The sequence below is a fragment of the Esox lucius genome, chromosome 14, assembly GCF_011004845.1.
Source record: "Esox lucius isolate fEsoLuc1 chromosome 14, fEsoLuc1.pri, whole genome shotgun sequence".
NCBI lineage: Eukaryota > Metazoa > Chordata > Actinopteri > Esociformes > Esocidae > Esox > Esox lucius.
In genome coordinates, this window is record NC_047582.1 from 980,979 (window position 1) to 1,002,500 (window position 21,522).

At 42.0% G+C, this 21,522-nt stretch overlaps 2 protein-coding genes across 7 annotated transcripts in view; one reads left to right on the top strand and one right to left on the bottom strand.

Moving 5' to 3' along the window:
• LOC105009331 (serine/threonine-protein phosphatase with EF-hands 2) overlaps positions 1-7,346 on the top strand; it is a 46,966-nt gene extending 39,620 nt beyond the window's left edge. For all 3 annotated transcript variants that reach the window (XM_020045261.3, XM_034296920.1, XM_034296919.1), the window contains 8 exons: positions 1,765-1,914; positions 2,378-2,737; positions 3,058-3,243; positions 3,327-3,469; positions 5,868-5,974; positions 6,228-6,391; positions 6,477-6,564; positions 6,820-7,346. In XM_020045261.3, the coding sequence (XP_019900820.1) occupies positions 1,765-1,914; positions 2,378-2,737; positions 3,058-3,243; positions 3,327-3,469; positions 5,868-5,974; positions 6,228-6,391; positions 6,477-6,564; positions 6,820-7,022 (1,401 nt within the window). In that variant the 3' untranslated portion in view covers positions 7,023-7,346. The remainder of the gene's footprint in view (positions 1-1,764; positions 1,915-2,377; positions 2,738-3,057; positions 3,244-3,326; positions 3,470-5,867; positions 5,975-6,227; positions 6,392-6,476; positions 6,565-6,819) is intronic.
• Positions 7,347-19,594: 12,248 nt separating this feature from the next.
• nup54 (nucleoporin 54) overlaps positions 19,595-21,522 on the bottom strand; it is a 34,052-nt gene continuing 32,124 nt past the window's right edge. For 3 of the 4 annotated variants that reach the window (XM_013133071.4, XM_013133069.4, XM_010868448.5), the window contains one exon: positions 19,595-20,178. In XM_013133071.4, coding sequence (XP_012988525.3) covers positions 20,071-20,178 — 108 coding nt within the window. In that variant the 3' untranslated portion in view covers positions 19,595-20,070. Of the gene's footprint in view, positions 20,179-21,024; positions 21,100-21,522 lie in introns of all 4 variants that reach the window. The other variant, XR_003782858.2, reaches the window with a different exon arrangement.

Consider the following 21,522-nt stretch of genomic DNA (forward strand, 5'->3'; position numbering starts at 1 on the left):
TTGCAGGGCCTTCCAGTCAACCACATAGCATCCGCCGAACCACACTGTGGCACAGTTCGTCAGAATGCTCTCAATTGTGCAGCTATAGAAGTTCACAAGGATCTTGGAAGACAGCCTCCTCAAAAAGTACAGGCACTGCTGCGCCTCTTTGATCAGGGTTTGTTGTTGAGGGTCCAGGAGAAGAATTTGAAGCTGGACACATGCTCCAACTCGGTGCCACTGATGAGAACTGGGCCGTGACATTAGCCTTTAGACTTCCTGCAATCCACAGTGAGCTCCTTGGTCTTCTTTGCATTATTGTTAACGCACCATGCTGCCAGGCACTTGACCTATCTGTAGGCTGACTCATCATTGTTACTGATCAGGCCTACCACCGCTGTGTCGTCTGCAAACTTGACGATGGTGTTGTAACTGTGTACAGGAACGCAGTCGTGGGTGAAGAGGGAGGAAAGGAGAGGGCTCAGCACGCAGGCTTGTGGTTCACCAGTGTTCTGGATCAGGGTGGAGGAGGTGAAGTTGTCTAACCTGACAGACTGGGGTCTGTTGGTTAGGGAGTCCAAAGTCCAGTTTCAGAGAGAGGAGTTGAACCCTAGGTTGTGGAGTTTGTTGATCAGCCTAGAGGGGATGACCGTGTTGAATGCTGAGCTAATGTCTATGAATAGCATTTTCACATACAGCTCCGGAAAAAATTAAGAGACCACTGCACCTTTTTCTTTCCAAAAACGTTGAAAAGGAAAGTTTTGATTGAGGATTTGCATTCAATTTGCAGTGGTCTCTTAATTTTAACCCTTCTGTTCCTCACTCAAAACCTTCCTTTTTGACTTTTTTGGAAAGGAAATAACTTTTTTGGAAAGGTGTTCTCTTAATTTTTTCCGGAGCTGTAGGTGTTGGTTTTGTAGGTGTTGGAGTGTAAATGCTGTGTATAGCCAACTGCATATTTCACAAGGCTGATTTGAAGACTGTTGAGAAGTTGGCAGATCAGCCAATCAGGTTTAACTAATTAAATACCTTCAAATTTGTTTCCTAACTCTCACACAAACAAGCATTGAACACAAGGGTTACCTTGTGTGTTTGTTTTAACACAGTGGGTGCTAGTATTGTGTTAACTGTCTTGCTCAGGAAAAGTACAACTGATTTGTTTTTTCTGTTCAGGATTTGTTATAGCAACCTTTTGGTTACTGGTTACATGATCTAAGAAACTAGACCACCCTTAAAGATATGAACATTACGACCCTTTGGCCATACATACAAAGGGGAGTTTTTATGCATCTACACTGGTATAAAATGTGATAAAAACAGAATGTGTGTGCATTATTTATCTGCATATGTATAACTGTACAGTCTTTTGAGCTTGTCTTCATCATGGATGCTACTTGATTGTATAATATATGGGTCACCCATATTTCTCCAACTCTGATACTTCCTATTTCTTTCCATCTAGCTCACTACAGTACTTCTCTATTTAAATATGAAAGAAGACATAGAGTAAGAGCCAGAAAGACATGTTTGTTAAAATTTTAACCTGTTTGTTAGCCAATAGATTAACTGTTGATTCATCACATCCACACATTTCTTGAATATTATTTATATTTGTCATGTGAACAGTAAAAATGGGAAAAGTAAAAAAAAAAAAATACTGCACAAGTTATTCCACAGGTCTTATTGTTTCTAACATACTCAATGATAGTGACATTTTGAAGCTTAGATTTATATATGAGTAAAACTAAATATTAACAAATTAACATTGGCTTGGTTCGTTCTTAGCTCCACGGCAAGAAGATTTTAAAGCTTCTCCAGAAAATATTCAGCTGGTTACCCCTGGCAACAGTAATTGACCACAAGGTGTTGGTCCTGCACGGGGGTATCTCAGACACAACAGACCTTCACCTCCTATCCAGGGTGGACAGACACAAAGTAACTAACCCTTTGTTTACATTTTTTTTTATCTGTTACAAAGTATTTTCTCACAGAACCCTGCTGATTAACATACCCACATTAGTCAAATGAAGCTGAGAATCTATCTACACATATTTAGCCTCTGTTTATTCCAGCATAAAGGTGCAATGGAAACCTAAATATAGTGAGTTCCTAAACATACAGTATATGTATGTTCAGGTTAAATTCCCTGCCCAGATCACTTTGCTATATATCAAAGTGTTGTTAGTGTGTCCTTTGTCCTAATTTTGACCTGACCTTTACTGTTTATGCTTCGCAATCACATCAGATCAACAATGTGTCTATCAATAATAATGTGGGACAAATCAGAATCTGGACAAGATCAGAACCGATTCTAAACAGGGCTATTGGCTGATATTGTGTGTACAAAGTATAGCAATGCTCCTTGTAGAAGTAATTGTGACAATAATTCCGTCTATAGTATGTTTCAGCTCTCCGGCCTCCCAAGAGCAAGAAGCAGATGAGGTCAGGTTTGATTGGATCTGATTTAGAAGATAATGACCCAACCTATGAGTTTGTGGGCAGCAGCAGGCGCCGGGTTCGCTCCCTGACCCACACCACCTATACCGTGACAAGGCATGAGGCACCACGACGCTCCCTGCAGGTCCAGACCACTAGAGTGACTTACTCTGTGGAAGAGGAGCTGAAGAAGAGACGCAGGCAGGCCGGACTCAGCCAGTCTTACAGAGACCTGCATAATTCCACAATGAACTCTGATCTGGACTCTGACCCCGACTCTGGAGGAGAGCTTTTGGATTCAAATGAGGATGAGTGGAAACAGGTAACTGAGATCAGACACCTGAGGACTATTCAGATACTCTCTATTCCCTCCCTGCTGTAAACTTGGTCGGAACTGGTCTCTTGAAAAAAAAGCTGAACAATCAGAAAACGTCTCAGAAAACAGAACCCTTAAAGACAATACATAATTAAAATACATAAAAATGAATGATGCGATCTGACTGAAAGACTGCTGAAAACTAGACAAGCTGATATGAATGACATTCTTGCAGTTTACAGAACCAGGAAAGGGCCTGCAGCGAAAAGCCCCTTAATGATGGTATTTATTAATCACACCCCTGGCGTTGTCTGTCTGGTCTATAGATTGTGGACTTGCTGTGGAGCGACCCCATGCCTCAGGACGGCTGCATCCCCAACGACGTGCGAGGTGGAGGCTGTTACTGGGGTCCTAATGTGACAGAGGAGGTCCTGCGACGTCACAACCTCACACTGCTGATACGGTCTCATGAGTGCAAGCAGGAGGGCTATGAGTTCTGCCACAATCGCAAGGTGAGAACGGCTACAGATATAGAGTGGACACAATTCAATTATTTGAACAAATAAAAACATTTGTTTTTTTACTTTTTCTGTAGGTCCTGACCATATTTTCTGCATCTAACTACTATGAGGTGGGCAGCAACAGAGGAGCATACATCAGGATGGGCCCTGACCTGGTACCTCACTTTATCCAGTACCAGGCTAACAGGTCTACCAGGGAGCTCACATTGAGACAAAGGTAACCGAGGTCACACAAGCCTTAGAAAGAGATATGGTTATCATCAATGTTGGTAACATTTGCTGTTTATACAGGCAGACACATCATCTAAAATAAATGTATATTACCCAATAATTACCCACAAAGAACTGGGTTGCCTGTGTGCCTGTTTTACATTTACACTACTGTCCAAAAGTTTCGGGTCACTTCCTTGTCGATTTCTTTGTTTTCGAAAGAACAGCGCATCACGGATGCCTCTTCACTGTTGACATTGAGACGGATGTTTTGCAGGTACTAGGTACATTTTTTTGAAGCTGCCAGTTGAGGACCTGTGAGGCATCTGTTTCTCAAACTAGACACTAAAGTATTTGTCCTCTAGCTCAGTTGTGCACTGGGTCTTCCCACTCCTCTTTTTATTGTGGTTAGAGCCAGTTTGCGCTGTTCTGTGAAGGGAATAGTAGAAAGCGTACAAAAGCTTCAGTTTCTTGGCAATTTCTCGCATGGAACAGCCTTCATTTCTAAGAACAAGAATAGACTGATGTGTTTCAGAAGTTCTTTGTTTCTGGTTATTTTCAGCCTGAAATCGAACCCCCAAACACTAATGCTTATGTTTTCAGCATAATTGCAAAAAGGTTTTGAAAATCAGCTGTTTCCAGCTCCAATTGTCATTTACAACATTAACAATGTCTACACTGTTTGATGTTATTTTAATGGACAAAAAAATTGCTTTTCTGTCTAAAACAAGGACATTTCTAAGTGTCCCCAAACTTTTGAACAGTAGTGTGAGTAATTTAGCAGATGCTTTTATCTAGAACTACTTAGAGTAGTGAAGCAGACAAAGATAACGTCAGATGTACAGTGGGGAGAACAAGTATTTGATACACTGCTGATTTTGCAGGTTTTCCCACTTACAAAGCATGTAGAAATCTGTAATTTCTATCATAGGTACTCTTCAACTGTGAGTGACAGAATAAAAAATAAATAATCCAGAACATCACATTGTACGATTTTTAAGTAATGAATTAGCATTTTATTGCACGACATAAGTATTTGATACATCAGAAAAGCAGAACTTTGTTTGCAATTACAGAGATCATACATTTCCTGTAGTTCTTGACCTGGTTTGCACACACTGCAGCAGGGATTATGGCCCATTTCTCCATACAGACCTTCTCCAGATCCTTCAGGTTTCGGGGCTGTCGCTGGTCAATACAGACTTTCCCTCCAAAGATTTTCAATTGGGTTCAGGTCTGGAGACTGGCTAGGCCACTCCAGGACCTTGAGATGCTTCTTACAGAGCCACTTTTTTGTTTCCCTGGCTGTGTGTTTCGGGTCGTTGTCATGCTGGAAAACCCAGCCATGACCCATCTTCAATGCTCTTACTGAGGGAAGGAGGTTGTTGACCAAGATCGCGACACCTGGCCCCATCCATCCTCCCCTCTATACGTTGCAGTCATCCTGTCCCCTATGCAGAAAAGCATCCCCAAAGAATGATGTTTCCACCTCCATGCTTCACGGTTGAGATGGTGTTCTTGGAGTTGTACTCATCCTTCTTCTTCCTCCAAACAAGGCGAGTGGAGTTTAGACCAAAAAGCTCTATTTTTGTCTTATCAGACCACATGACCTTCTCCCATTCCTTGTCTGGATCATCCAGATGGTCATTGCCCCACGAGGTGAGATCTTGCATGGAGCCCCAGACCGAGGGAAATTGACCGTCATCTTGAACTTCTTCCATTTTCTAATAATTGCGCCAACAGTTGTCGCCTCCTCACCAAGCTGCTTGCCTATTATCCCAGCCTTGTGCAAGTCTACAATTTTATCCCTGATGTCCTTACACAGCTCTCTGGTCTTGGCCATTGTGGAGAGGTTGGAGTCTGTTTGATTGAGTGTGTGGACAGGTGTCTTATACAGGTAACAAGTTCAAACAGGTGCAGTTAATACAGGTAATGAGTGGAGAACAGGAGGGCTTCTTAAAGAAAAACTAACAGGTCTGTGAGAGCCGGAATTCTTACTGGTAGGTGATCAAATACTTATGTCATGCAATAAAATGCAAATTAATTACTTAAAAATCATACAATTTCTGGATTTTTGTATTAGATTACGTTGATAAAAAGTACAGACCTCTACATGCTTTGTAAGTAGGAAAACCTGCAAAATCGGCAGTGTATCAAATACTTGTTCTACCCATTGTATGTGATCTGCCTGACAGTGTTTACCTTACACATTTGCCTAGAAACTTGGCCGTGAATTCCCATTATATTCAGTATGTTGTACAATTTTGCTAGGTGCCTGGAAAAAAAACATTTAGTAGTTTTTGCCATGGCATATGATTCGTTTGTGATCTGGGGAATGTTGAGAATGCTGGGTGTGTTACAACTGTGTGTGTCTGTGGTTGATACAGTGAAGATTGTGTTTGCAGTGTTGGACAGACTGAACGTTCAGCTCTCAAGGCTTTGAGGGAGAAGCTATTTGCACACAAGTCAGAACTTGTGAGTGCCTTTCAGGTGTACGACCCGGAGCATAAAGGTACATAACCCAACAGTGTTTTGCTCATATCACAACTACCAGTAATCACTCTTCTCCTTCTGTGCTTAAGGTTCTATCAGTAAGGATTGTAAAAATTCTAGCCGCTGTGATTTAATATCTTTAAATTATTTCTTTATGTAAAAAGGGCTTCATAAAATACCTTTCACTGGTTTCCCAATGGACAGTATGTAAACATCAAATCGTGTTATTGTGTGGTTTCTCTTTAATGACTGTCTGCTGTTCTCTCTCTCAGGACGGATTTCTCTGGGCAACTGGGCCAGTGCAATGGAGGCTGTGTTGAAGCTGGGTCTACCATGGAGGATGCTACGGTCTCAGTTGGTGGGGGAGACAGTTGATGGAATGTTGGACTATCAGCTCTGGTTCAGAGAACTGTCCATTACCGAGCACAAAACAGAGGTGACATTGACACAAGTCAACACTCATTTCTAAACGCACAGACAAATAAGCAACTAACAAAATGGTGGCTATTTTTATCTACCAGCTCTCGAATGCCAATCTGCTTGAGACAATGTATAAGAACCACTCCAACCTAGAGACCATTTTTAGGATCATAGACACCGACAACTCTGGTAAGTAATCAACTTGGCCCAGATACCTGGCTTATCGCGCTATACACACATGACCTTTCTCAAGCTTCTCAGGCTTTTCTCTGTCACATCACACAGAGCTAATTAGTAATGAGCTCTGAATAAGTTGTTCCATTGAAAATAAAGGGATCAATTCACCTTCTTTGATCTCCAGAGGGACAATTCAGACACAAACAAAGCTTCCTTTACAAGATAAAAAGACAAAGCACTATTCCATTCAATTTCATATTCTCTCAGGTCTGATCTCACTTGAAGAGTTCCGTCAGACGTGGAAGCTACTGAGCACCCATCTGCAGACAGATATCAGTGACAAAGCCATCAGCGACCTAGCTGTCTCTATCGACTTCAACAAAGATGGCAGCATTGACATCAACGAGTTCATGGAAGCCTTCCGGCTTGTGGGAGGAGACCTACTGCAGCATGAAGATGACGTTCATTGACACCACTTCGATAAAAAACAGCCCTCTGCGCAGGTGTTACATGAAATCTAGCAGGACAAAATGCAGTTCTGGGGGAAGTATTCTATAATAACAAGTCTACTCGCTCAAGTCAATGTACTCATTTCCAGTCTCTCCGAACAGACAACAACACAGTTGGTGATTTTAATGATTTTATGATTAAAGGGAATATTGCTTTTATATACAGAACTGTCAAGCTATTGCTAGAAAAAAATAACACATTACTCCAGTACTAGCCTCTTTACACTGGCTGACTGGGGCTAGGGCTGATTTTAAGGTTTTATTGTTAACCTATAAAGCAATACATGGACTTGCTCCTACTTACCTTGCTGAAATGGTCCAGCCATACATACCTACACGTAACCTAAGATCGCAAGATGCAGGCCTTCTAATTGTACCTAGAATTTCTAAACAAACTTTTCTCATAGAGCTCCACTACTGTGGAACGATCTGCCAATTACGGTTAGAAATGCAGACTCATTGCAAACTTCGAAGTGTCTACTAAAGACTCATCTCTGCAGCATGGTCTATGATTAAGGGCAGTCTGGCCCAGGGGTGTGAAAGTGTACGGAAAGGCTTGATACTGTCCAATACACCCTTGCTGTCTTGCCAGCTCTCATCGCCACTGGGATACCCTCTCCAATGCCATTCGGGGGCAGAGTCACTGGCCTATTGTTTCTCCGTTGCGCCCATTGTGCAATTGGGGTGTACCCTGCTGGCAATACTCGGCCCTTCCCCGGATAGGGCCACAGTGTCACTGGATCCCCGTCTCAGCCCCAAGGTTTTACGCTGCTATATTAATGTACCGGGGGGAGTAGCGTCAGTTCTCCTTCTCCACTGTAAATCCTTGTAAATCTAAGGAATGGGTAACACTTTACAATAAGGATACAGTAATAATGATTATTAAATGCATTAATTGACATGGATTCATGACCTGTTAATGCATCTATAAAGCCTTGATTACGTGTGCATGTGTTAATAAACATATTAACTAAGTATTAGTTAACTGTTGGAACACATATCAACAAACATTAACTAATACATGAAAACATAGTGTAAACTAATAGTTAATTAATGCATCTGCGAATAATGAACTGTGTGTGGTTGTGTCAATAAACATGTTACCAAATGAATAGGTAAAAGACATGTTAAAAAACTTCAATCAATACATTAATATATTGCAATCCAAATCTTAATTGATGCAAGTTATCATTGGTGTGCATGTGTTAACAAACATGAATATATCTAGCTAACTGTTGAATGGCCCAATAGCAAACATGAATTCATACATGAATTTAAATGATTTCATGATGACATAATGCAACTACAGATTTATGATTTGGTGTCCTTCATCATGGCGAAAACAATTAAATGTTTATTATTGAACATAATCAGTTCAAATGAAGTCATTTCTTAGAAGGCAACATATATAATAACCCTAATTCCTTTAACAAACAACACCTTTCCCCCAACTACTGTCATTTGTTGCTGAATACTGTCCAGTCATAGAAGCCAGGCTTTTGTCCTTCGTGAACATTACCTTACTTGTTACTCAGTGACCTGTTGCTTACTTACTTGCTTTTTCTTGTGTCCATCATGAACAATAATAGCTGTTGTCAATCCTGTGTATTATTTCTTCTTGATATGTCATGAAGTTCAAGAACTCATGTGTTACACTCCTAATGTATTGCTTAATTATCACATGTATGATTCTGCTGTTTCAAGAATATATTATATATATATTATAAAATAATAGAAGAAAAGAAATAATTGTGCCCTATTTTTATCAACTGCTTAAACTAAAATGTCAAATGAACTCAGCTTCTAAAGCTAATTGTTTATTTTGTTAGGTAACAGCTTCCTTTCTGTCTTCATGTTCTTGACAGCAGCCGAAATTTCAGCATCCTCATCTACAGCTTTCTTGCACCAATTCGCAAACACTGCAAGTTTGTCTTTGCCATGAGCTTCCAGGAGGGCGCTGTACTTGTTAGGTGCCGCAATGGCCAACTCTGCAATTGGTGCAGTAAGAACAATGGTGTTTCGGTCCACGCCATACTTTTTAAATGCACCTGACATGCTTTTACCCTTACAAAAAATGTTCAGAACATTTTTGTATCTTGCCACAATCTCTGCATGGCTGCCAACTGAAACAAGAGAGAGAGTTGTTAAAAAAAGTGTACGTTTTAAAATGTGTATGGCTTGCATATAACTTTTTTTTTACTTGAGATATACCCCTTTGTCGGCTTGAGCCAGCATCTTTTCCCTTCCTAGATTTCTTCTTTCTCTTCTTTTCTTTCCTCCCCTTCTTGGAATACTTTTTTTTTTTCTTTCTGTCTTCAGAGGAAGAATCAGAATTGGAGGATTCGGATGAATCTGACGAGTTGAGTTGTGTGCCTTCAGCTTCCACAATTCCACTTCAGCTTTTGATTTAGCCAATACTGCATGGAAGGTGGGTGCTGCTGCAGCCTGTGTACCTGCATATATATTTTATATAGTCAAATGTTGTGACCTCAACCAGGCTGTTTTTTAAACCATTGATGTTCCACTGAGAGGGTAATCGTCATGACATTGCCACAATGCAAAGTAAGAAGCTTATATACATATACAGTATCTCACAAAAGTGAGTACACCCCTCACATTTTTGCAAATATTTGATTATATCTTTTCATGTGACAAAATTAAAGAAATGACACTTTGCTACCATGTAAAGTAGTGAGTGTACAGCTTGTATAACATTGTAAATTTGTTGTCCCCTCAAAATAACTCAACATAAAGCCATTAAATTCTAAACCGCTAGCAACAAAAGTGAGTATACCCCTAAGTGAAAATGTCCAAATTGGGCCCAATTAGCCATTTTCCCTCCCTGGGGTCATGTGACTCATTAGTGTTACAAGGTCTCAGATGTGAATGAGGAGCAGGTGTGTTCAATTTGGTGTTATCGCCCTCACACTCCCGTGTCACTGGAAGTTCCACATGGCACCTCAATCCAAAAACCTAATTGTTGCTCTACATAAAGATGGCCTAGGTTATAAGAAGATTGCCAAGACCCTGAAACTGAGAAGCAGCACGGTGGCCAATACCGTGCAGCAGTTTAACAGGACAGGTTCCACTCAGAACAGGCCTCGCCATGGTCGACCAAAAAAGTTGAGTGCACGGCTCAGCGTCATATCCAGAGGTTGTCTTTGGGAAATAAACGCATAAGTGCTGCCAGCATTGCTGCAGAGGTTGAAGGGGTGGGGGATCAGCCTGTCAGTGCTCAGACCATACGCCGTACACTGCATCAAATTGGTCTGCATGGCTGTCTTCCCAGAAGGAAGCCTCTTCTAAAGATGATGCACAAGAAAGCCTGCAAACAGTTTGCTGAAGACAAACAGACTAAGGACATGGATTACTGGAACCATGTACTGTGGTCTGATGAGACCCAGATAAACTTATTTGGTTCAGATGGTGTCGAGCGTGTGTGGCAGCAACCAGGTGAGGAGTACAAAGACAAGTGTGTCTTGTCTACAGTCAAGCATGGTGGTGGGAGTGTCATGGTCTGGGGCTGCATGAGTGCTGCAGGCACCGGGGAGCTACAGTTCATTGAAGGAACCATGGATGCCAACATGTACTGTGACATACTGAAGCAGAGCATGATCTCCTCCCTTCTGAGAATGGGCTGCAGGGCATTATTCCAACATGATAATTACCCTAAACACACCTCCAAGATGACCACTGCCTTGCTAAAGAAGCTGAGGGTAAAGGTGATGGACTGGCCAAGTATGTCTCCAGACCTAAACCCTATTGAGCATCTGTGGGGCATCCTCAAACGGAAGGTGGAGGATCGCAAGGTCTCTAACATCCACCAGCTCTGTGATGTCATCATGGTGGAGGGGAAGAGGACTCCAGTGGCAACCTGTGAAGCTCTGGTGAACTCCATTACACAAGCTGTACACTCACTACTTTACATTGTGGCAAAGTGTCATTTCTTCAGTGTTGAAAAGATGTAATCATATGTTTACAAAAATGTGAGGGGTGTTCTCACTTTTGTGAGATACTATATATGTATATAGCATATATATCCGTGGTAGTTAATGGAACATTATCTTGACAGAATGGGATTTCATACAATTGTAATATATATGTATATCGCAATTGATGCTAAGACAACTTTGATCACAAACATTTTTAACAGAATTTTACGACCAACTGGAAAGCCTTGCAAACTTAAGCTGCAGGCAAGTTGATGCTACTGTCAGAATTACCTGCATTTTCGGCCAATTCCTCCAAACCTCACTTTTTCTGCCTTGTCTGCGGGCGATTGTGATTAAACTTATTGTCTTCCATGCTCAAGTTTGTTCCGTAGGTTCGTGTGTGCAACTCGTTGATACGTACGCAGATGCCGGCACAATGACAAAACGAGAGCGTTCGCGTAGTAGACCGCACTTTTTTGGAACATAGACGACACTTGTATGAGCGGGAGTTTGTCGGGAAGTGATGTAATTAATTTGAACGGTATAGTGCCGAGAAAGATCAGCTAGGTAAGAGATCGAAAAGTTTTTAATAAAAAAATGATATAACTAGTTATATTAATAATAAATAGTGAACAGTGGAGATGCTATTAGAGAAAAAAATACTTTCTCTCGTTGGTGGAAAACCCAACAAAAAAAGGACCCTGAAGTTAGTCAAGTGGCTGCAAAAAAAACATCTGATCCAGGCCAAAATGAGGTGCAGAAGATGCCACCATAGAATGAAGCTAATACCAAATGCAAACAAAATAGACTACTGTGAATGGTAAGTAATATGTACTATGTGTTACATTATAATGGTAGGTAGTGTGTGTCAGTATAATTACAAATCTGGAGGTTAATGAACTAAATGTAAACAGTTCTATTACCACATGGGCAATCTATGAAGTGATTTGTTAATAAACATAATAACCATCCATCCATCATCTTCCGCTTATCCGGGGCCGGGTCGCGGGGGCAGCAGTCTAAGCAGGGATTCCCAGACTTCCCTCTCCCCAGACACTTCTTCTAGCTCTTCCGGGGGGACACCAAGGCATTCCCAGGCCAGCCGGGAGACATAGTCCCTCCAGCGTGTCCTAGGTCTTCCCCGGGGTCTCCTCCCGGTGGGACGGGACCAGAACACCTTCCCAGGAAGGCGTTCCGCAGGCATCCGAAACAGATGCCCAAGCCACCTCAGCTGACCCCTCCCGATGTGGAGGAGCAGCGGCTCTACTCGGAGCTCCTCCCGGGTGACCGAGCTTCTCACCCTATCTCTAAGGGATGGCCCAGCCACCCTGCGGAGAAAGCTCATTTCGGCCGCCTGTATCCGGGATCTTGTCCTTTCGGTCATGACCCAAAGCTCATGAACATAGGTGAGAGTAGGAACGTAGATTGACCGGTAAATCGAGAGCTTCGCCTTGCGGCTGAGCTCTTTCTTCACCACGACAGGCCGATACATCGACTACATAACTGCAGAAGCTGCACCGATCCGTCCGTCAATCTCCCTTTCCATCCTTCCCTCACTCGTGAACAAGACCCCTAGATACTTAAACTCCTCCACTTGAGGCAGGCACTCTCCACCAACCTGAAGTGGGCAAGCCACCCTTTTCCGACTGAGCACCATGGCCTTGGATTTGGAGGTACTGATCTTCATCCCCACCGCTTCACACTCGGCTGCAAACCGTCCCAGTGCATGATGAAGGTCCTGGTTAGAAGGGGCCAACACGACAACATCATCTGCAAAGAGCAGAGACGAAATTGTGTGGTCCCCAAACCAGACACCCTCCGGCCCCTGGCTGCGCCTAGAAATTCTGTCCATAAAAAATACGAACAGAACCGGTGACAAAGGGCAGCCCTGCCGGAGTCCAACATGCACTGGGAACATGTCTGACTTACTGCCGGCAATGCGGACCAAGCTCCTGCTTCGGTCGTACAGGGACCTGACAGCCCTTAGCAAAGGACCCAGGACCCCATATTCCCGAAGCACTCTCCACAGGATGCCGCGAGGGACACAGTCGAATGCCTTCTCCAAATCCACAAAACACATGTGGATTGGTTGGGCAAACTCCCATGAACCCTCCAACACCCCGTAGAGGGTATACAGCTGGTCCCGTGTTCCACGGGCCGGACGAAAACCACACTGTTCCTCCTGAATCCGAGGTTCTACTATCGGCCGTATTCTCCTCTCCAGAACCCTGGCATAGACTTTCCCGGGGAAGCTGAGAAGTGTGATCCCCCTATAGTTGGAACACACCCTCCGGTCCCCCTTCTTAAAAAGAGGGACCACCACCCCGGTCTGCCATCCCAGAGGCACTGTCCCCGACCGCCACGCGATGTTGCACAGGCGTGTCAACCAAGACAGCCCCACAACATCCAGAGACTTGAGGTACTAAGGGCGGATCTCATCCACCCCCGGTGCCTTGCCACCGAGGAGTTTCTTGAGTTTATTAACAAATACATGACCCAGTTATTTTCACTTACAATAAATCACTTCATAGATTGCCCATGTTCGTAATTTTTATGGACAGAATTTCTAGGCGCAGCCAGGGGCCGGAGGGTGTCTGGTTTGGGGACCACACAATTTCGTCTCTGCTCTTTGCAGATGATGTTGTCGTGTTGGCCCCTTCTAACCAGGACCTTCATCATGCACTGGGACGGTTTGCAGCCGAGTGTGAAGCGGTGGGGATGAAGATCAGTACCTCCAAATCCAAGGCCATGGTGCTCAGTCGGAAAAGGGTGGCTTGCCCACTTCAGGTTGGTGGAGAGTGCCTGCCTCAAGTGGAGGAGTTTAAGTATCTAGGGGTCTTGTTCACGAGTGAGGGAAGGATGGAAAGGGAGATTGACGGACGGATCGGTGCAGCTTCTGCAGTTATGTAGTCGATGTATCGGCCTGTCGTGGTGAAGAAAGAGCTCAGCCGCAAGGCGAAGCTCTCGATTTACCGGTCAATCTACGTTCCTACTCTCACCTATGTTCATGAGCTTTGGGTCATGACCGAAAGGACAAGATCCCGGATACAGGCGGCCGAAATGAGCTTTCTCCGCAGGGTGGCTGGGCCATCCCTTAGAGATAGGGTGAGAAGCTCGGTCACCCGGGAGGAGCTCCGAGTAGAGCCGCTGCTCCTCCACATCGGGAGGGGTCAGCTGAGGTGGCTTGGGCATCTGTTTCGGATGCCTGCGGAACGCCTTCCTGGGAAGGTGTTCTGGTCCCGTCCCACCGGGAGGAGACCCCGGGGAAGACCTAGGACACGCTGGAGGGACTATGTCTCCCGGCTGGCCTGGGAATGCCTTGGTGTCCCCCCGGAAGAGCTAGAAGAAGTGTCTGGGGAGAGGGAAGTCTGGGAATCCCTGCTTAGACTGCTGCCCCCGCGACCCGGCCCCGGATAAGCGGAAGATGATGGATGGATGGTTATTATGTTTATTAACAAATCACTTCATAGATTGCCCATGTGGTAATAGAACTGTTTACATTTAGTTCATTAACCTCCAGATTTGTAATTATACTGACACACACTACCTACCATTATAATGTAACACATAGTACATATTACTTACCATTCACAGTAGTCTATTTTGTTTGCATTTGGTATTAGCTTCATTCTATGGTGGCATCTTCTGCACCTCATTTTGGCCTGGATCAGATGTTTTTTTTGCAGCCACTTGACTAACTTCAGGGTCCTTTTTTTGTTGGGTTTTCCACCAACGAGAGAAAGTATTTTTTTTCTCTAATAGCATCTCCACTGTTCACTATTTATTATTAATATAACTAGTTATATCATTTTTTTATTAAAAACTTTTCGATCTCTTACCTAGCTGATCTTTCTCGGCACTATACCGTTCAAATTAATTACATCACTTCCCGACAAACTCCCGCTCATACAAGTGTCGTCTATGTTCCAAAAAAGTGCGGTCTACTACGCGAACGCTCTCGTTTTGTCATTGTGCCGGCATCTGCGTACGTATCAACGAGTTGCACACACGAACCTACGGAACAAACTTGAGCATGGAAGACAATAAGTTTAATCACAATCGCCCGCAGACAAGGCAGAAAAAGTGAGGTTTGGAGGAATTGGCCGAAAATGCAGGTAATTCTGACAGTAGCATCAACTTGCCTGCAGCTTAAGTTTGCAAGGCTTTCCAGTTGGTCGTAAAATTCTGTTAAAAATGTTTGTGATCAAAGTTGTCTTAGCATCAATTGCGATATACATATATATTACAATTGTATGAAATCCCATTCTGTCAAGATAATGTTCCATTAACTACCACGGATATATATGCTATATACATATATAGTATCTCACAAAAGTGAGAACACCCCTCACATTTTTGTAAACATATGATTACATCTTTTCAACACTGAAGAAATGACACTTTGCCACAATGTAAAGTAGTGAGTGTACAGCTTGTGTAATGGAGTTCACCAGAGCTTCACAGGTTGCCACTGGAGTCCTCTTCCCCTCCACCATGATGACATCACAGAGCTGGTGGATGTTAGAGACCTTGCGATCCTCCACCTTCCGTTTGAGGATGCCCCACAGATGCTCAATAGGGTTTAGGTCTGGAGACATACTTGGCCAGTCCATCACCTTTACCCTCAGCTTCTTTAGCAAGGCAGTGGTCATCTTGGAGGTGTGTTTAGGGTAATTATCATGTTGGAATAATGCCCTGCAGCCCATTCTCAGAAGGGAGGAGATCATGCTCTGCTTCAGTATGTCACAGTACATGTTGGCATCCATGGTTCCTTCAATGAACTGTAGCTCCCCGGTGCCTGCAGCACTCATGCAGCCCCAGACCATGACACTCCCACCACCATGCTTGACTGTAGACAAGACACACTTGTCTTTGTACTCCTCACCTGGTTGCTGCCACACACGCTCGACACCATCTGAACCAAATAAGTTTATCTGGGTCTCATCAGACCACAGTACATGGTTCCAGTAATCCATGTCCTTAGTCTGTTTGTCTTCAGCAAACTGTTTGCAGGCTTTCTTGTGCATCATCTTTAGAAGAGGCTTCCTTCTGGGAAGACAGCCATGCAGACCAATTTGATGCAGTGTACGGCGTATGGTCTGAGCACTGACAGGCTGATCCCCCACCCCTTCAACCTCTGCAGCAATGCTGGCAGCACTTATGCGTTTATTTCCCAAAGACAACCTCTGGATATGACGCTGAGCCGTGCACTCAACTTTTTTGGTCGACCATGGCGAGGCCTGTTCTGAGTGGAACCTGTCCTGTTAAACTGCTGCACGGTATTGGCCACCGTGCTGCTTCTCAGTTTCAGGGTCTTGGCAATCTTCTTATAACCTAGGCCATCTTTATGTAGAGCAACAATTAGGTTTTTGGATTGAGGTGCCATGTGGAACTTCCAGTGACACGGGAGTGTGAGGGCGATAACACCAAATTGAACACACCTGCTCCTCATTCACATCTGAGACCTTGTAACACTAATGAGTCACATGACCCCAGGGAGGGAAAATGGCTAATTGGGCCCAATTTGGACATTTTCACTTAGGGGTATACTCACTTTTGTTGCTAGCGGTTTAGAATTTAATGGCTTTATGTTGAGTTATTTTGAGGGGACAACAAATTTACAATGTTATACAAGCTGTACACTCACTACTTTACATGGTAGCAAAGTGTCATTTCTTTAATTTTGTCACATGAAAAGATATAATCAAATATTTGCAAAAATGTGAGGGGTGTACTCACTTTTGTGAGATACTGTATATGTATATAAGCTTCTTACTTTGCATTGTGGCAATGTCATGACGATTACCCTCTCAGTGGAACATCAATGGTTTAAAAAACAGCCTGGTTGAGGTCACAACATTTGACTATATAAAATATATATGCAGGTACACAGGCTGCAGCAGCACCCACCTTCCATGCAGTATTGGCTAAATAAAAAGCTGAAGTGGAATTGTGGAAGCTGAAGGCACACAACTCAACTCGTCAGATTCATCCGAATCCTCCAATTCTGATTCTTCCTCTGAAGACAGAAAGAAAAAAAAAAAGTATTCCAAGAAGGGGAGGAAAGAAAAGAAGAGAAAGAAGAAATCTAGGAAGGGAAAAGATGCTGGCTCAAGCCGACAAAGGGGTATATCTCAAGTAAAAAAAAAGTTATATGCAAGCCATACACATTTTAAAACGTACACTTTTTTTAACAACTCTCTCTCTTGTTTCAGTTGGCAGCCATGCAGAGATTGTGGCAAGATACAAAAATGTTCTGAACATTTTTTGTAAGGGTAAAAGCATGTCAGGTGCATTTAAAAAGTATGGCGTGGACCGAAACACCATTGTTCTTACTGCACCAATTGCAGAGTTGGCCATTGCGGCACCTAACAAGTACAGCGCCCTCCTGGAAGCTCATGGCAAAGACAAACTTGCAGTGTTTGCGAATTGGTGCAAGAAAGCTGTAGATGAGGATGCTGAAATTTCGGCTGCTGTCAAGAACATGAAGACAGAAAGGAAGCTGTTACCTAACAAAATAAACAATTAGCTTTAGAAGCTGAGTTCATTTGACATTTTAGTTTAAGCAGTTGATAAAAATAGGGCACAATTATTTCTTTTCTTCTATTATTTTATAATATATATATAATATATTCTTGAAACAGCAGAATCATACATGTGATAATTAAGCAATACATTAGGAGTGTAACACATGAGTTCTTGAACTTCATGACATATCAAGAAGAAATAATACACAGGATTGACAACAGCTATTATTGTTCATGATGGACACAAGAAAAAGCAAGTAAGTAAGCAACAGGTCACTGAGTAACAAGTAAGGTAATGTTCACGAAGGACAAAAGCCTGGCTTCTATGACTGGACAGTATTCAGCAACAAATGACAGTAGTTGGGGGAAAGGTGTTGTTTGTTAAAGGAATTAGGGTTATTATATATGTTGCCTTCTAAGAAATGACTTCATTTGAACTGATTATGTTCAATAATAAACATTTAATTGTTTTCGCCATGATGAAGGACACCAAATCATAAATCTGTAGTTGCATTATGTCATCATGAAATCATTTAAATTCATGTATGAATTCATGTTTGCTATTGGGCCATTCAACAGTTAGCTAGATATATTCATGTTTGTTAACACATGCACACCAATGATAACTTGCATCAATTAAGATTTGGATTGCAATATATTAATGTATTGATTGAAGTTTTTTAACATGTCTTTTATTAGTTACCTATTCATTTGGTAACATGTTTATTGACACAACCACACACAGTTCATTATTTGTAGATGCATTAATTAACTATTAGTTTACACTATGTTTTCATGTATTAGTTAATGTTTGTTGATATGTGTCCCAACAGTTAACTAATACTTAGTTAATATGTTCATTAACACATGCACATATAATCAAGGCTTTATAGATGCATTAATAAGTCATGAATCCATGTCAATTAGTGCATTTAATAATCATTATTACTGTATCCTTATTGTAAAGTGTTACCAAGGAGGGTACTCTAAATTTTCTTGTCTCCTGCTTCATCCAAACATAGGACATGAAGTCTTGGCTCACACCTCCCAAGTAACAGGCTCTAAAGACTTGTTGCTGCCACTGTCCAAAGTCCTCCTGGATGTGTTGCAGATCAAGCCCCCTCCACATGGTTGTCCCTGTCCTTGTCCATCTGGTCATGCTTCTGACTTGGATTAGGTTTTATAGACTCTGGACACAGCCCAAATGCATTTACTAATTATTACAACATTTTCACCCTGCACTGCCAGAAGAGGACTGGTCACCCCTTCGAGCCTGGTTCCTCTCTAGGTTTCTTCCTAAATTTCAGCCCCTCTTAGGGAGTTTTTCCTAGCCACTATGCTTCAACACTTGTTGCTTGCTCCTAGGGGTTTCAGGCTGGGTGTTTTGTAAAAGTACTTTGTACAATTGCTGATGTAAAAAGGGCTTGATAAATAAATTTGACTGCCTTGTCATCATGCAAGCAATATAACGAGAACCAAAGGGTAGATCAGAGGATATGGACTGTGTAAGATTTGCTGTGGAAAGGGTGAGGAATTACATGTATGCATAGAGTATATGCTTGTCTAACAGCCTGAGATTGAAATGGATGAAACCACCCACAGCTGAAAGTGTTGCTAATGGTGCCAGGGAATCAAATTATTTGCAGTGGAACAACTGGATTGTATGACATTAAGCAGATGGTGTCAAGTAGTGATGGCCATCCGAGGCTTCATTGGCGTTATTTTAGAAGTAGAATATTATGCTGGCAGCCCTCAGATTTTCTTTATCACAATAAAAGCCATAATTGAAATGTATAAATCAATATAGTTAATCTAGTCTGTGAAAAAGAATAGACAAGAATAACATTGGAACGGCCGTTAAATGTACATTAACTATATTAATGTACATTTTTAACTATATTGCCTCATACATTTCAATGATGGCTTTTATCCTGCTGCTAGAGGAATAGTAATGAAGCCTCGAATGGCCATCACTGGTGTCAAGGACCCTGGTTCATGTCCAGTCAGAGGCAGAAACAGGAAGACAAGCTAAGCTTACACTTAAGCAGCAATTGGTCAGGAAATAAAAACAGCATTACTGATTAAAAGGCTTTTAATTACACTTTTTATTAAACAGTGTTGGGCTTGTGTAAAATTGGTAATTCCATCATAAAATAATACTGAAGCAATGATAATTTATTTACAATGTGTTGAATATAGCACTTAGGTATATCAGACAACTTTTTTAAAACCTGTTATATTTTATAGCCCCTTCCAACCAGTCTACTAGTACCTGGATCTTTTTCCAGGGTGGACGTTCCAGTTAAGATGAATAAAGGTTTTAGGCATTTCAGAGACACAGACCTCAAACAAAAAGCATGTATGGTAATTCTCCATTGAGCTTGCTTTTTAATACAGGACATGGGTTAATCAGCATCTGTGAAACCACTAATTTGAGTAGTACACTGACAAACCATAAAACAGACATAAATGCCTAGCCAAGGAATAGCAATTTTCTGGTTGTCAGCTGGGAGCAATTCAGGATGTTGTGGGGCCTGGGAGACAAATAGGTCAACAGATTCTGTCCAGAAGGCCATGTTCAATCAGTTTGAGGTCTTCCACGTCATCCTTGATTACTCTGATCAGCTGACTCAGACCTTCCTGCTGCTGCTTTAAGTGCTGCGGAGAAGAGAACAATCAGTATGCAGACACTAAAACCTTGAAGAGCAAGCAACAACAACAAAATCTTAAACCATAGCGGAGAGGCTGGAAAATCTCCATGGTAGGGTCAGATCCTATGTTCAACAAATACACCTAAACAACACACTTGAAGGATTTAATACTCTGGTTTGTAGTATCTGAAATGCATCAAAACAATATTTCATATTCATGAAAACATTAGGGGAGATCAAGTAATCGCTGTGTAGAAAGGGCAAAATGCTTTGCTTTCAATTGCGATTTGGCCACCGCCCCACAAAGCTTGTGTGTGACAGAGAGCACATTTGGTCCTTAGAGCAGTGGTTTCCAAACTTGTCAGGAAACCTTAGACATTCTACATCTTAGCTGTAGCTCTGAACTAGCACAGGAGGTTGACTAATAAAGGGCTTGAGCATTAGCAGACAAGTTGAATCAGGTGTGCTAGCTCAAAAGTAGTTAAAATACCCAGAACCTGCTGTGGATCCTGAGGAGAGATTTGAAAACCATTGCCCTAGTCTCTAAAATCTTTATTTTAAGGGGTTATCATAGTTGACAGCTGTAGCAACCAATAATGTAATAACTGCCAATAACAGAATCAAGTTTCCATTCTTAATGTAATAAGTCAAATGTAATAACTTACCAATAACATAACTATTTGCCCATAATGTAATAAGTTCTTACATTACTGGCTTGCTATTACATTATTGGCTGGGTTAATAAAAAATAATTACAATTGTAAGAATTGGAGCAAATAATGTTACATATACTTATATCCCTGTGTGTTTAGATTTTTTAATAAGTGTCAGACTTCCATTCCATAACACTTACCTGTTTACTGTTGCTTCTTTCCAATAGCAGCTCAAAAACCTGACCAATCCTGACCCCTGAATCTTAGCCCTAACTCTGAGAAAACATATGAAATGCTCCTCTGTTAGTTGCATGCAGCTTTAAAACATTGTCATTTTTTTCGGGATTTATGATCATTTCAAACAATTCGTTGTAGGTCGTAGAGAGGCCCTAGCAGATGGACCAAAAATACAGGAAATGAGGACAATCCATATTCAATATTCCATTTACATCCCAACAGAGCCTCTTTGAGACCTCTCCAAATTCTAATTTCACAAAATGAACTAAAACAACATCAACAGTATTATTCCAGCTGGATATTGATATGATTTCAAACATGCTATGACATCACGTGAAGTGTCAACCACATTTGTTTTCAGATAATCATGCCAAGAGATCTCTCTTAACCCTAACCCTAAATGCAAAAATGCTGCAAAAACAAAAATAGGTAACATACAGTATATGTTAATATTACTGTGG